The sequence below is a fragment of the Magnolia sinica genome, chromosome 5 (genome assembly GCF_029962835.1).
Source record: "Magnolia sinica isolate HGM2019 chromosome 5, MsV1, whole genome shotgun sequence".
Classification (NCBI taxonomy): domain Eukaryota; kingdom Viridiplantae; phylum Streptophyta; class Magnoliopsida; order Magnoliales; family Magnoliaceae; genus Magnolia; species Magnolia sinica.
In genome coordinates this window covers 100,173,582-100,190,328 of record NC_080577.1, presented here as the reverse complement: position 1 = coordinate 100,190,328, position 16,747 = coordinate 100,173,582, and the positions used below count along the sequence as shown (strand labels likewise).

General features: G+C 41.7%; 1 protein-coding gene across 2 annotated transcripts; it reads right to left on the bottom strand.

The window, feature by feature from the left end:
- Nucleotides 1–296: 296 nt before the first annotated feature.
- Nucleotides 297–16,352, bottom strand: LOC131246430 (seipin-1). Of its 2 annotated transcripts, none has more exons than XM_058246550.1 (3): nucleotides 15,642–16,352; nucleotides 1,604–2,332; nucleotides 297–736 (listed from the first exon to the last, which is right to left on the bottom strand). In XM_058246550.1, the coding sequence occupies exons 1-2, from the start codon at nucleotides 16,335–16,337 to the stop codon at nucleotides 1,640–1,642; spliced, it is 1,389 nt and encodes a 462-aa protein (XP_058102533.1). In that variant the 5' UTR covers nucleotides 16,338–16,352; the 3' UTR covers nucleotides 297–736; nucleotides 1,604–1,639. The 2 variants fall into 2 exon arrangements, with proteins under 2 accessions (XP_058102533.1, XP_058102534.1); XM_058246551.1 differs by having other exon boundaries at nucleotides 297–688.
- Nucleotides 16,353–16,747: the final 395 nt, after the last annotated feature.

Here is a 16,747-nt window from a genome sequence, read left to right as displayed (position 1 = left end):
GCTTCTCCTACCCAAAATCATATAAAATATGTCAAAAAACTCATCCCGATTTGCGAGATACGACTATTTTAAGGTTCTGACGATCCAGATCATCTCCACCTCCGATCGGGCCTTCTCTAGTCCATCTTTGCCATGAAAGTGTCTGCAATCCGCTCTACATCAGATGGGTTTTCTATGATATGTGGCCAACTTAGACCTGATTTCTGGGGCATCCCATAATCATGGTGGGGCTCACTTGATGCATGGGTTGAATGGCAATTGGCATACAGACAATATAGAGGACACCACTCAGACAGTTGGATAAACATTTACATGTAGGTAAATAAGTTTTGATAACGGTAATGCATCATGAACAGGAGATAAAATGTATTAGTTTCAGATGATACTCCAAGATTAAAATGGTCTAATATTCGAACAATTTCCATCAGACTCATAACTAGGTTCCATGATAGGGTTGTCCCCGCTATCTGATCTGGGCCCAAAAGCTCAATCTCCAACATCCAAGCAGTGGTCACCAAGCAATGAAAATCGACTTCCGCATATTGTATCGTTCACTGCCGTTATTGGTGGTAACCAGGCTATTTTGGGCCATACATACGACTTTCGGCTATACTTTGAATCTGCGCAGATACATACCACTGTTGGGAGATACTTTGAACCTTGGTGGCACCTCACTGGACCATCAGAACTAAAGAAGAAACATAAAGGAAACAAGGCTATCTGAGACAATAATATGCTGGAGAGCAGGAGACAATAGTTCAAATGGTGAGTGCCATGTTAGATCAAACGGTGAGTGAGAAAAATAAAATCAAATAATGGTGTGTGATAAAAATAAAAGTGATGAGGAAGTTCGCTTTTAAATTTAAAAATTTGCAATTTGTAGAATTTGAACCCCCAAGCTTACACAAGAGATGTCCTAATGTCAACAGAGCTAGCTACACTAATGGATTTGTCATCTTGCCTATTTTTATACTCATGTGATTCTAGGCATCTATTATTTGTAAAAATGTTAATCCTACTTATTTAAATATCAAGAAGGGTTGAACTGCACGTTTGAGTCAAGCCTGACCTGGCTGGATTCCAGTCGAATTGCGTTTTCGAGTTTTTAAACTATGTTGGAAACAGGAGGAAACTCATTGGTGGTGGTCAATACCATCAAAGGGAACTGGGAACCAGCTTGAGAGATGAAGGAACTGCTTCAATGGATGGATGGGTGGAACCTCTCTTACATCTACAGGAAAGTTCACTTAGTAGCTGATGCTTGGCAGGCATTAAACCATATATATGCTGTTTTACTTGGGTCGATAGCCCTCCCTACACTATTTAAACTTTCAATATGAGGATGCTTAGGTGCGTTTTCATCTCAGTTTTTAGTTGAATGGTAGCAATATTTGCACCCAAAAAAATAAAAATATAAAAATATCAACTGATAGAAATGGATCAGACTATTTTTTTTGTCCCAGTTTATGCTAATGGTGTGCCCCAATTGATGAATGGACCTGATCTCTAACACAAATATTCCAAACGCAAGCAAAGTCCCCTTCACATTCCTGAAGCAACATACATTAATCTGTTAAAAAAAAAAAAAAGCACTTTACCTCACCTCAATTCCCATGTCATAAAAAGGAGATGAAACCACTCAAGGGCTTGTGAACTCGTATTCTGGTGCTTCCGAATCGCAGGAATCTTCAACGACCTCTCCAGTCTCTTCTTTTGTAACACTCGAAGCAGAACCCTCATCAACAGGATCAGACATAACCCTGGTTGCAAACGACGCCTTCCTCTTGTATCTTCTCAAACGCCATTTCCTCAATGTATCGGAGATTTCTCTATTGCCTCCTACACTTGACTGTTGATCCTTTATGCCTTGGAAAGACTGCTCTCTCTGATGATGTATCTGATTGCGGTCCCCGACACTCATCATTGGGAAAATAATGGGCCTCATGCAGCAGATCAGAATCACCAGAATTGTTATATATATGTACAAGGAAGCCCAAACATAGAATGTCCATTTCCAATTACGTACTAATTCTTTTCTCCAAGGGAGCTGAGAATTCATTATTATATCCGCGGTGTACAGTTCAGGGAGAGCCATAGTTCCAGCCCTTGGCTTCAACGATACTCTAATAGTCTTGGTTTTTGGATGTCCCTCTTTGTATCTTAGAATCCCAACTGTTACTTCTTGGGTCTCGCTAGAAATCCCCATTAAGAGAGGTATGGCCATAATAAGAGTCCGCATCAGTCGAACGGGAAGACTTCTGAAGCGTAACATGCATGGTTGGCTGGATCTTGCAAGAATACTTCCAGTAGCTGAGATGACCTCTGCAGTTAACTGATGAAGGCAATAAACGAGAAATGGAAATAAAAAACAATGAATCAGCTACCCAAAACAGTTTTTTTTTTTTCTTTTATACACGCACTCACACCACAGTGGAATTTCACCACAATGGGTACTCGAACCCATGACCTCATGTTGAAACTCTTGTGATCCTACCACGGAGGCATGAGTAAGGACCCAGCTACCCAAAACAGATTATAACAGTAAAGACTGATGATTGTTTATCCATACATCTTGCTTCAAACAAGCAGAAACTAATCCATTGAGAATTTAATTGTGAGAAATGCTAAGTGCAATCACCTTGGACGTAGAAAACAAGGTGTGTGACATTGGAGCCATCCATCAGCAAATCCCCACTTTCTAGATGCCATGTCTAGAAAATCAGGCAGATATGTCGCACACTCGCACAAAACAAATGCAGGTGTAAAAATTTGACAAATTAGCAGAAAGTTTCTTTAGGCAACTCCCCACCTCATGACTAGATCTGCCTAACTTGGACATGGCATCTACACAGTTTCAATTTTTCTGGAATCAAAACGATGGTCATGATTCTGTAGTTAGGATCTTGAAAATCATACATAAACAATATTGAAGTCAACTAGAAACCTATGAACTATAAAAGAGATTGGCTGCATAACTTGAGCCATGCTGATCTAATGATGCATGACACTCTTCTAGGCGGTCAAACTTGATGATGAAAGACATTATTTATCGCTTCCTCATTCATAAAAGTTAGTTCCACACTTTTTGAGCTAGGTTAGAATGCAAGGACCAAGAGTTGCTCATATTTATACGCTTAGATCCCCTTTTCCCATCATAGAAACCAATTCCTAGGTGGACTCTCCTTCTTTGCACATGTTAGCTTGCCTTAATGTGATTTGTTTTTTTTTTTTTTTTTTGTAAATCACTGGGCCTTGAAGTATAAAGCACAAGTATTGTACAAAATCAAAGGCCAAAGTTGTTAGACAGGCTCATATACCTTGTATAACTAGTATACCTTGTATAGTTTGTTTCCATATGTAGAGGATTCTGATTTTATTGTTTTCCTTATATAGATGGTTGTAATCTCTATATATTCAACCCCTTTGAGTTGTCTCAAATACAGAAAAGCTTTCAGCTCCTCTCGGTTTACATGGTATCAGAGCATCACTGATCTACAACGGCACCACCTGTCAAATCCGATCACCCCTGCGTTGTCTGCCTCTCTGCGTCGTCCGGTCCCTCTGCTCATCCGACCCCTCTGTTCCAGATCCAGATCCAGCGCCCCTCTGTTCCAGATCCTATTCCAGATCTCGATCCAGGTTCCGATCCAGATCCAAATCCAGATCCATATTCAGCTCCAGCGCCCCTCTGTTCCGATCTAGCCTTTTCCCGATCTAGAGCCCCTATTGCTGTTATTATTCCGCCAGATCCAGAAACTGCAATCCCTTGGGTATCTTGACGCAGGGCTGAACGTGATAAAGATAACTACTTCGAATCCACGGAGCTTCTCTGGACTCCTCACAGAGACTTCTCGAATCCACGAGGAAAGAAAGCAGAAAAATAGAAATAAATTCTAAGAAATTCGAAATTGATTAATTGCTGACTAAAAACGAGTTCACAACCCTTTAAATAGGGGTACCAAGTAAAGATATCAGAATCAAACTACAACTAAAACTCCTAGAATCCGCAACTTACTATAAATAGTAAACTTACTATTTATAGACAGTCGTGATGTCTACTAGTGCGCAAGGTTTTCGGCCAAAAATAGTAAGTGTCCTATTTGGCTTCACCAAACCGTTCCCCTAATTATTCTAAGCTCTTTTCACGTTGGACGCAACTCCTAAAGCCCGACGGATGAAGAGTTATAATCAAACTAAAACTTACTATTTATAGTAAAAACGAAATTAAAGTAGGGAAACGACCGTTGATCCAGGGGTTTTTCGCAATTCCGAGCTGCCCAACTCGGCGTAGCAGGTTGGTTGGCTAAAGTAGCTCGTTCTACCCCAAAATCATATATTTTACGTCAGGTAACTCATTCCAGATTGCGAGAAATGCCCGATTTAAGGTCCAATGGTCCGGATCACTTCTGTCGTCAACCGGGCCTTTTCTGATCCATCTTGGCCATGAAACTGTCTACGACCCGCTCTACATCAGGTATCTCCTACTGTACGGTACATCTAAAACCTTCTTTTGCTGCACCTCTTCGCGTGCTTTACATTCCTTCATATCAATGGACTAGAACTCATCATATACTGGGGCCCCGTGTTGTAGTTTTGATGGTACCAACTATTCTCTATGGGCCATCCATTTTCAGAACTTTCTCAAGGGTCATGGTTTGTGGGGACTTATTATGGATCTGTTACTATCCTCACTTCCACAGATGTTGACAAATTAGCTGATTGGAAAATGAACAATGGACGGATTATTACCTAGATTCTCGATTAGGTCAATCGATCCATTGCTGTTGGCCTTACACCTCATCGCACTACTAAGGCAATGTAGGAGCATCTTCAGACAATTTATCAACAGAGTAATGCAGCCCGGTTATAGCGCCTGGAACAGGATCTCGTTACCCTTACTAAGGGTGATGAAAGTATTCAATCATTTTACTCCAAAATTGGCACAATTTGGACAGATATGGCTATGATGGATCCAACCTTTCCTCATAACTTTAAGATATTCCAAACTATGCGCGAGAGTGCGCAAGTTCGACAATTTCTTATGAAACTGCGTCCGGAATTTGAGCATTGTCGGGCTACTCTCTTGAACCATAGCTCTACTCCTTCATTGAATTCGGTTATTAATGATTTATTGGCTGAGGAACAACGACTGAAAGTTCTCTCTCTTCCTTCCTCAACTCCGGGATCACCTGATATGGTGCTTGTTGTGTCCACCACTACACCAACACATGGTTCTACTTTTTTGACTTGTCACGGCTGCAACAAGGTGGTTCATATTGTCGCTCAATGCAAAGAATGGTGTGCTTATTTTTGACGGACTAGTCATGATATTCAGGATTATCGTACACGTGCTTATGCATTTTCTTTCGACCATGGACGTGGTGGTCGTGGTCGTGGGCATGGTCGTGCTCTTTCTGCTACTGCTGCCACTATTTCTTTCGAGCCGTCTGTTAGTGATTCTGCATCTACTGTTTATGCTGAAGGTCTTTTATCTCCGTTGACTCCTGCGATGCACCAGCATATCGTTCATGTCCTTTTTACGACCGGTATATCAGGTATATCCCCATCTTCTATATGGTTCTTCGATTCAGGTGCTTCCAATCATATGACTGGTACTGTATTCCATCTTCGTGACATTCGTCCCTACACCGGAAATCAGGCTATTTCTACTGCAAATGACACTAGACTACCTATTCAATCCATTGGATCATTGACTTTCTCTCCTTCTGCTCATCGCCAGTTCGCCCTTCGTGATGTGTTTCATGTCCTTAACCTCTCCTCCAATTTAATTTCAGTTGGTCAACTCACATCCAATAACTGCTTAGTCATATTTCTTCCCAACTGTTGTTTTGTGCAGGATCTGGTAATGGGGAAGCTACTTGGGATGGGTAGGCGACATGGCCGTCTGTACGTGCTGGACTTTGATCCATCTGTCACTCCGGTTCGTTGTTTCTTTTCTCCATCTTCATCAGATATTTGTTCAACAAATAAATTGTGGAAACTGTGGCACTTTCGCCTGGGTCATCCACATTCTGATTGGTTACTTCAGTTAATTTCTTCTGGCATGTTAGGGAATATTTCTCATAATAAAAATGATTTGGATTATTCTTGTTCTTCCTGTTGTCTTTCAAAAAGTAAGTGTATTCCTTTTTCTCTAAGTACTACAAAATCATCTTCTATGTTTGAACTTGTGCATATGAATGTCTGGGGTTCTTCACCAATTATGTTTCTCTCTGGGTTACGATACTATGTTACATTCATTGATGATTTCACACATTACACTTGGATTTACTTTCTGCAACTAAAGTCACAGGTTTTTGAAAAATTCAAGTTATTTCACTTTATCATGGAGACTTAATTTCGGGTTCTAGTTCAAACTCTCCGCTCTGACTCAGGGGGGAATATCTATCAACCGATTTTCGTACATTTCTTCAAGGTCATGGGATTATTTATCAGACCACCTGTTCTGATACTCCATAACAGAATGGGGTGGCTGAACGAAAAAATCGTCATATTGTTGAAACTGCCAACACCCTGATGACAGCTATGAGTGTTCCTTGTTGTTTCTGGGCGGAAGCAATGTTACATTTAGTTTACTTGATTAACTGGATGCCAACCAACGTTCTGAACAGTAAATCTCCATACTTTGTTCTCACTGGCTTACTCCCTACATATTCCACATTTCGTGTTTTTGGTCATATCTGTTATGTTCACCTAGCTTCACGTGAACGTAACAAACTATCTCCAAAATCGGTCAAATGTATGTACTTGGGATTTAGGGAAACTCAGAAGGGTTTTCGATGTTATGATCCTATTTCTCGTCGTGTTCGGATTTCACGACATATTGTTTTTCTTGAATACATTGCATTTCATTCATCTCTTCCTCCTCCGCACACTCCAAACTCTCCTGGTCTAATCGCCTCTTCTGAAATTCTGTTTGCCTCGAGTACTCTCCCTCGTCCGTTGCATGTATACTCACATCGACCACGTACAGATCCACCACCTATTACTCAACTCGAACCTCCTATACCTGTTGCAGATCCCGAACCTACCTCGATACATCGTTCCGCTCGTGAACATCGAGCGCCTGATCGCTTGATATACTCTATGTCTGCCATGAATGCTACTCTGGATACTGTTTCTATTCCTACTTCATACTCTCAGGCAGCCACTCATGATTGTTGGTAGAAGGCTATGATAGAAGAACTTGCGGCATTAGATGATAATCATATGTGGGACATTGTCACTCGACCCGCTGACCAACAGTTAATTGGTAGCAAATGGATTTATTCTGTCAAGCTCAAGTCTGATGGATCATTAGATCGATACAAGGCTCGACTTATTGCTCATGAAACAGGAATACGGAATTGATTATAATGAGACATTCACTCCCGTGGTTAAGATGAAAACTGTTCTTACTCTTCTGGCAATATCTTCCGTTCGCTCATGGCCAATCGCTCAGATGGATGTGAAAAATACTTTTCTTCATGGAGACCTCCAAGAAACCGTATATTTGAAACCTCCTCCTGGCTCTTTAATCCCTAACAATAAGGTATGTCGCCTAAAGAAAGCCGTATACAACCTCAAACAAGTACCTCGGGCATGGTTCCAACACTTTCACGATGTTGTTACGGGTGCTGGCTTTACTCAAAGTGGTCACGACCCAACCTTACTTTTGCGCACCACTGCTCAATGATTGTCATTATTCTTGTCTATGTTGACGACTCCTCCTGACTAGTAGCGATGCTACTGGCATTTCAGCTTTAAAGGAAGTTCTACAATCATCCTTCAGGATGAAAGACCTCGACCATCTAACATACTTTTTTGGACTTGAATTTTCATGTTCCAACCGTAGAATCCTGGTCAGCCAGCGTAAATATACCAAGAATCTTCTCGCCTTGGCATCATTAATGGATCAGAAGACAGTTCAGACTCTCTTAGAACTTAACGTTTACTATGGTCGTGACGATGGTGATCTACTTGCACAGCCCGACTTATACCGCCGTTTGGTTAGGAGTCTGGTTTACTTAACTATGACTTGTCCTAATATTGCCTACGCTGTCCAAGTCATCAGTCAGTTTATTTCTGCTCATCGGACTCTTCATATGACTATGGTGTTGCACATCCTACGGTACCTTCGTGGAACTCTAGATCGATCCCTGTTCTTCTCCTCCACGGCGACTCTGGACCTTCGTGCTTATTCGGATGCTGATTGGGCTGGTTGTGCTCTCACACGGAGATCTACCACTAGCTACTGTGTTTTTCTTGGCACTTCTCTCATCTCTTGGAAGTGTAAAAAGAAGACCACTGTTTCCAAATCGAGCACAGAAGCTGAGTATCAGGCAATGTCCACTGCGTATAGTGAGCTTGTCTGGTTACGTGGACTTCTTTCAGACTTGGGCATTCCTCTATAGAATCCTACTCCACTCCATGTCGATAATCTCAGTGCCATTCAGATTGCCTCTAACCCGATTTTTCATGAACGGACGAAGCATATTGAAGTTGACTATCATTTATCCACGAGAAATTTCAGTCTGGGCTCAGTTCTCTTCCACATGTTGCATCCCATGATCAGATTGCCGACATTCTCACCAAGTCCCTCACTTCTGCACATCATTCTTTTCTAGTTGACAAACTATTACTTATCGATGACCAGCATTAGTTTGAGGGGGGATGTTAGACCGGCTCACATACCTTATATAACTAGTATACCTTGTATAGTTTGTTTCCATAGGTAGAGGATTTTGATTTTATTGTTTTCCTTGTATAGATGGCTGTAATCTCTATATATTCAACCCCTTTGGGTTGTCTCAAATACAGAAAAGCTTTCAGCTCCTGTAACCATGCGGGCGAGTGTGTGTGGGCAACTGTACAGAAGACACGATGACATTCTCCCACTTGTCCACATGCTAAGCACCTTTTAAGATTTTTCTCCAAAACCTTTAATTTTGAAAGGGGCCCTCATGGGCTCAATACTACAAAATAAAAAAATAATTTTTTAAAAAAAGTCTTTATATGTGCACGATTTGAAAATTATCACAATCACAACTTCATTTTACTAATGGCCCATAAATCCTTATCAAATGGAAACACTAATGTGAATCATGGTGGTTATACACCAACATTAGCATGCTCCCTTACGTGTATTATGACATTAGTGATCCCATTTAACACAGTTAATAGGAAGGATAATCAGCTAACATGGCTAATTAGATACAGTACTGCCCACTTGTAATGCCTTTGTGAGATTTGTGAGAGGCTATTCCTATTATTTCTTTTAATCTATATAAATCAATGTGCACACATGGAGAGAACATGAGAAAATAGAATAACGTAGGAATGATATATTATAGTGTCTATAATGAAACAAAAGCATCTTTTAAGGCCCATTTTCTCTACATGCTCCCTACAAGACTTCGTTGCAAATTATTTTGTAAAGGGATCGGCAATCATGAGCTTCGTGCTTGTGTGCTTGATGAAATTTGACAATTCTTAACATTTTCTGATATCATATTATTTGACCTCCACGTGCTTTGCAACACTTCAATACTTGTTGTTTTTAGAGAAGAAGACTATTGTAGTGTTACCACAATAGATTTTCATCAGCTTGTTGATAGTTTCAACAGCTATGAGTCCTAATATGAAGTTTCGCAATAGCATGTTAATAGTTTCAACAATTTTAAGTCCTGAGATAAAGTTCCACAACTACTACGCATGGGCTGTTATGGGATGTCTTCAATAAGTACATGGAACAGGGGTTCAATGAGTGAGTGTCGAATTATACAGATTGGTCTCCGACAATTTTGGATAGTCTTGATCGATCAAACCGTCAAGTTGATCAATCAACAGAATTCGAAAAATATATGTAAACTCTTTGGAAAATTTTGAGCATGTTCGATCGCTTGAACATGAGTGCTTGATCGACGCTTAGATTAACAACATGCGTAGTTTAGCGGAATTGCGGGAATTGTTTCATATTCAAGGTGAGACACTACATATATGGGTGCAAACAGGATTATGGGGTATTCCAATCGAGTGCTAAAAGATTCTAGGGTTTGGGGAGGAGAAAATGAGGGTTTTCTAACATTTTAAGTGATTCTAAATCTTGTACCTTTTACTTTCATAATGATTTGCTATCGCTTTATGCCGTGGTTTTTTTAACCGCAAGGATTTTCCACATATAAATTGTGGGTGCTTGTGATTGCTTTGCATGCATTTTTCACTGTGTCGTGGTCAGTTAGAAAGGGGTGTGACCTTACCCGTTTGAGTGAAAAAGCAATATCTAGGTTGAGTTTGACCAGCTTGAGGAATGGGTCCGCTATCAACGAGCCGGGCCCGATATTGGCAAACGAATAGTGAGGTCTCTTCCACTTACCCAATTGTGCGCTAAGAAAGGGGCGGCAAGCTAGCGTAGAGTGTAATAGACCCCGATGATGATCCTAAAGATGTACGGTACTGATATGTGGACTTATTGAGCAGGAGTTGCATACTCATTTATTTATTCATTCACTATCCACTCGGGCTAGTGGTGTGCAACTAATTGTTATGTGTACCTTCGTAATAGCCAAGATTTCGGCTGGGGCGCGTGACCAACCTGAGATCAGGAGTTTACTATATTGAGTCTATCTATCCAAATTTAGATATGGGACTGGATTGGATAGAAGTCCCTTATAATGGACCCCGCAGCCTGCGATCTACTTACTGTCATCCTGACTTCACACTCTAGCTTGGTCATTTCATTCACACCACATATTGCATTGCATCCTCAGTATATGATATTTGGTTTACTATGCTTCCGCATAGCTCTGATATTGCATACTTAACACTTATCTTGCGCACACACTTACACCACCCTCTAAGCTTTGTATAAGCTTATGCACGATAGATGCGTGCAGGTGGCGTTAGGTCGTAGCAGCGTTGAGCTTGGAGCGTACAGTTGTCTTCTGGAGCTTTGATTTTCGATATACGTATTTCCCTTTCAGCACTGTATTTAACTATTTATATTAGTGGATATGTGATGATGATGTTGCCTTTGTGATTTGGGTAGACTTGTGGTTATGCTTCTTATGAGATAAATGTACGTTGAAAAATCCTCCTTGTAGGATCCCAGGATCGGAATCTGGCGTATGGGCACTGGGAGCCGAGATTGGGGTACTATGGAGGCTGTCGGCACCGGATTCGGCGATTGAAAATTCTATGAGCTCGGTTTTCGAGTTTGGGACGTGACACTCTCCATTGGGTATTGTTGAAGAATATATCTAGGACTCTATTCTTTCTACATCTCACTATTTCTCTAGGACTCTCTTTCTCATCTCTTTTAATAGCCATCTCCATCGCCCCCACGTGGAAACACTAGACCACCTTTTTGTCAACAGCTGCCTGGCAAAGGACATGTGGCACTACTTTAGCGAGATCTTTGGCATAAATCTAGCGGCCCATCGCTCTGCACAAGACAGGATGGGTCAATGGTGGGGGGCAATGACGTCGGCTGAGTCTTTATTCCAGCTCCGTGGGATGGCCCCTTGTTTAATACTTTGGGAAATATGGAAAGCCTAAAACTTAGCTAAGTTCGAGGGTAAAAACATATCTTCAACGGCGGTCATAGCTCATATCAAATGGTGGCTGGGATGGGTAAGTAAAGGAGATCCAAATATTAGATCAAATTCATGGGTGGGTTAGCTCCAATTAAGGAATTTGGGTATTGTTGAGCCCCTCGCTCCTCAAAGATGTTTGAGGTGGTGAATTGGGTTAGGCCTAAAGGTGATTAGGTCAATCCGAATGTTGATGGGTGGGCAAAAAGAAACTCGGGATTGTCGGGTGGAGGCGGTATATGCAGGGGGGCTGACGGTGACATTGTGTTTGTGTTCTCTAATGGCTATGGATCAGGCACAAACAACAACGCCACATTTAGAGCAGTGTATGAAGGGCTTCTATTTTGTGCAAACCAGGGGCTCTGGAAGGTGGTGGTTGAATCAGATTCAAAGATGGAGGTGGATTCATCAAGCCTCATTTCCAAGCCTCAATAGACTAGGCTTGTTCCATTTTGTATACATCAAGAGAGAAGGGAATGGCCTGACAGATGGCCTGGCACGTGAAGGTGGTGATCTCCAACGCAGCCATTGGTACAGGGAGGCATGAGAGCTCTGCTCCTTCTAGACAAGGTGGGGCTCAGTGCTATTAGAGAATTGGACTATGTATAGGTCTTTAAGATAGGTGGCCCCGGAGGTCTTTTAGCACTCCACAGGAAACCCGAAATACTGTATCTGTCATGTAATTTTTCCCCCATAGAATGAATACACATGCAGTTAAAAAAAAAATGTTACTTAAGTGTGTGTGTGTGTGTGTGAGTGTGTGTGTGTGTGTGTGTGTGTGTGTGTGTAACTACTTCTACCTCTTTTCAAAATTCTATATATTTATTTCTATGTACCTAGAAAGAAAATACAATATAAATAATTCGGAATTCCTAACTTACCTATTTTTTTCACAATATATTCTTGCTTCAAATGTTTTTAATTATTATTATTTTTAAAATTTTATTTGGTGCGTGCAATGGAATTGGATTTCTGCTACACCATGTGCACATACGATGACACCTAGGTATCTCATTTGTCAGAATAGGGGTCCCATCAGTTAAAACCAGGGGTAGTGGAAATTGTATTTCGGATGGATCTCTGACGTGTAACAAATGAAAGTGAGAACCACACAGCTGCTACTGTTTGGAAGTATTTTGGGGACAGGTTTGGGATCCCAGCTTCGCTGGCCCATTCGGTGGAAGCCAGGTTGAGACAATGGTGGATTGTTGATCCTGGTGGGAGTAATTGTGTCCAAAGTAAGACTATTCCTAGCCTGATTCTCTGGGAGATCTGGAGGGCCAGAAATTCCATGAAGATGGGAGAGGTAAGGCAGATTCGAGTGCGGCAACAATCGCTCGGGTTAATTCGTGGTTGACATCTCTTTTTTCTGATGGGGCCCAAATCCCCAGTAGAGTTAGGTTCGAGGTGGTGCGATGGACAAAACCATAAGTGGGCTGGGCCAAACTCAATCTAGATGGTTCGGCTAGAGGCAACCCAGGACCATACGGCGGTGGTGGGATTTGCAGAGACTCCAATGGAAACCTTATTTTTGCATTCTCGATGGGGTTCAGGGTTGGAACAAGTAACAGGGAGGAATTGCGATCAGTTTTGAATGGGCTTTCTATTTGTTTGAGCATGGGTCTTTCCAGGGTGGAGGTGGAGTCCGACTCAAGATTTGTGATTAATCTCATTACGGGGGGCTCTCTCCCAACTTGGTCTTGGAGGCATTGGCTAAAGAGGATTGACACTCTAAAAAATAGAGGTTCCTTCTCCTTTCGTCATATCCCAAGGGAGGAAAATACCGTGGCAGATGAATTGGCACGTTTGGGCAGTGGTTCTCAAGGGAACGCTGTTTACATCGGCTTGTGTGATCTCCCGACTCAGATGAGAGGGCTAATCTTGTTTGATAAAACAGGTTTGGGGTCCATTATGAAGAGGTCCTAGGAGTCAATTTTGGGATCTTTGTAATGCATAGTCATATGATAGGCGCCCCTGTTTTTTCTTGGTGGGGTGCCCGAAAAAGCTGTCCAGTTCGTGTAAAGCTTCTTTCTGTGAAATGAAAATTTCTTTTATATATATATATATATATATATATATATATATAACAATTAAAACCACACCGCATGGAAGCTAACATGAAAAGGCCCATATCGAACAAAGGGGACCTCAACAATCCAAACCATTGATATCACCGTGGATGAAAATAGCTCCAAATGTGTACACATTGTACACCTTATTGTATCTTTTTTGTACACCAATCAATATGAGTATGGGAACATCCAAACGCAATTGTTTTTAGAATTACATGTAATTTTTTGTTTTGTTTTTGTTTTTTTTTTTTTAACTCACCTACACCCTCACACTCACATACACCACAATGGGTACTCCGAATCCATGACCTTAGTGTTGAAACTCATATGAGTCTACCACTAAGCCATGAGTAGGGACCCTTTGATTTCAATGTAATTTAATAGTTGCATCCAAACAAACATTAGATGAACTTCATGAAGTCTTCTTCATAGAAGCCGAGATACAAGAATCTATATTATTATGACTTTCGAGCATCCAAAGACCCTTAAACAAAGAATCTTGCCCCCATTGAACTTCTTATGGGACCCATATATGAAGGTGACAATATTGATTGAGTGGGTTGCCTAGGCTATAGACAATTACAGTCCACAAGGGTGAAAGATGCATGATGACCTGTACAAGATTCCGTGTGAAAGAACCATCGACCATCTAGGTCACAGGCCATTCCGGGTGTGGTTGTAGAAATCTACTTGAAACAAGAATCAAAATCTTTTCAATTTGTGGACCTGCAAATACATTATGGGTTTGTTGGCCTGTTCAAATTCATTAGCTTTTCGGGGCACGATCATCTGCCCTGGTGTCCACAACAAAAGGACCAACGGTCTGGATGTTTAAACCATGGTCATCAATAATAGAGACTGAAAACCAAAGTACAATATGCTGATTCTCTCTGTTTTTTTTTTTTAAGAAAGGTGGGAGCACACCACCTATAACTTTGCTGATATAACTAAATTTATACCTGGATTCAGGTGGATCCCATAAAAGGAAAAGGACCTCACCCATCTTATACTCGCTAAAGCAGCGCAGAAGATGCAAACATGATAACAGACACGTCGATTCAAGTGGGTCCCACAAAAGGAAAAGGGCCTTACCTACGCTGAAGCAGCAGAAGATTTAAACTTGATAAATAGAGATAAACACATGGATTCAGGTGCGTCCCAAAGAAAGGAAAAGGGCTTCACCTATCATATACAGGCTAAAGCAGCAGCAGATGTCAACTTGGTAAATAAAGATAGACACATGGATTCAGGTGGGTCCCATAAAAGGAAAAGGGCTTCGCGTATCATATACTCGCTAAAGCAGCAGAAGATGTAAACTTGGTAAATAGAGATAGACACATGGATTCAGGTGGGTCCCATAAAAGGAAAAGGGCCTCACCTATCATATATTCGCTAAAGTAGCATAAGATGTAAACTTGATAAATAGAAATAGACACATGGATTCAGTTGGGTCTCACAAAAGGAAAAGCTCCTCACCTATCGTATACTCGCTAAAGCAGCAGAAGATGTAAACTTGATCAATAGAGATAGACACATGGATTCATGTAGGTCCCACAAAAGGAAAAGGGCCTCACCTATCATATACCCGCTAAAGCAGCAGAATATCCATTTTCTCTGATTGTATAATTACTCATCTCAAAGAGGAAGAAGAATACCATTAAATTTCAATTCCAATTTTCGACACCACCGTGCTCATGTCATACAAACATATGAACCCAGAGTCCTAATTAACCATCCAGTAAGGAGCCATTCTGGGGGATGGCTCATACCTAATAAATCACTATAACCGATTGTTCCTCGCCATCCATTAGTGACTATCAAATGTGGGGCCACGCAATCCTCCCCATCCATTAGTGACTATCAAATGGGCCATCGTAGCCCACAACAGTGACATGTGCATCAACATGCATGTATGCCCCATATATGCAATGCATCAAATAAACCAACTTAGTAAAAACTAAAAAGATAAAGACCTTACCTGAAACACTCCAACCTGGCGGTTGAAGCCCGATTCTGGCATCAGGAGCATGACTGAAACATGGAAAGTGTGGCCCACCGGAATTCCCCACGCCTTCATCCCAAGCATCCTTCTCTTTCCTCCGAATGTAACGATGGCACTGGGATTCACATCAGTGTAATCGAAGTGCAAAGGCTCCCGAACAAACACAGGCTCCTCCATCCACAACCGGACTAATCCGACACCGAGCAAGACCGAAACAACCAAAACCAGAACCAAAACCAAACAGACATAAGCAGCACCAAGGACTCCAAATCCTAACTTCCGCAGGATGAGACCGCCACCTCGAGCGACACGAGCGGGAACTGCATGCACGACTTCTTCAGCGCTCTCCTTGGCTTCCTCGGCACGGTGCAGAGACTCAGAAACCATAGATAAGAAGGAGAAGAAGGCTGAGGAGATGGCTTCTAAATTGAAGGTGATGAGCTGGACTAACCAGCCTGTTGGTTTTTCTATGAGGAAGATATCGTCTTCGTATCTGTATTTCTCTTCGTCGTTATGGCCGTGTTCATGCAGGGGTGGTGGTGGTGGTGGGTTGGTGGTTGCTAACATGCGCCGACGGTGTGGGGTACGCGTGAGGTGGGATTCCATGGTAGTAGCGGTGGAATGGAAACAACAGGAGGCGTCTCCGGTTGGCGGCAGTTGTTGGAATTTCATGCGTTTTGAGTTTCTTATGGGAGGGAAAGGTGAGAAGTGGCAAAACGCTGCGTGAGAGATGAACACGTGTTGTTAACTGGGAGACGTTGTCGGATGCGAGTTAGCTGCGACTCGAGATCTGACTGTGGCCCACCTCAATGGATATGTTGTATATCTACGCCGTCTATCCTTTTTTCCAGATCATTTTATGAAATGGGCCAAAATATTAAGAAGATACATTTCTCAGATGGACCACACCACATGAAACAGTGGTCACTGGACCTTTACCGTTAAATAATTACTGAGGTCCACCGTAATGTTTATTTACCATCCAACCTGTTGGTAGGGTCACACAGATATGAAAGAAGGGAAAATACAAATATCAGCTTCGATCCTAAACTTCTGTGGCTTGTAAAATTCTTTTAATGGTC

Coding starts and splice junctions, on each gene's coding strand:
- LOC131246430 (XM_058246550.1), bottom strand. CDS start 16,337: ATGAAATTCCAACAACTGCCGCCAACCGGAGACGCCTCCTGTTGTTTC. Junction 2,333..15,641: donor GCCAGGTTGGAGTGTTTCAG/GTAAGGTCTTTA, acceptor TGCCTTCATCAG/TTAACTGCAGAGGTCATCTC.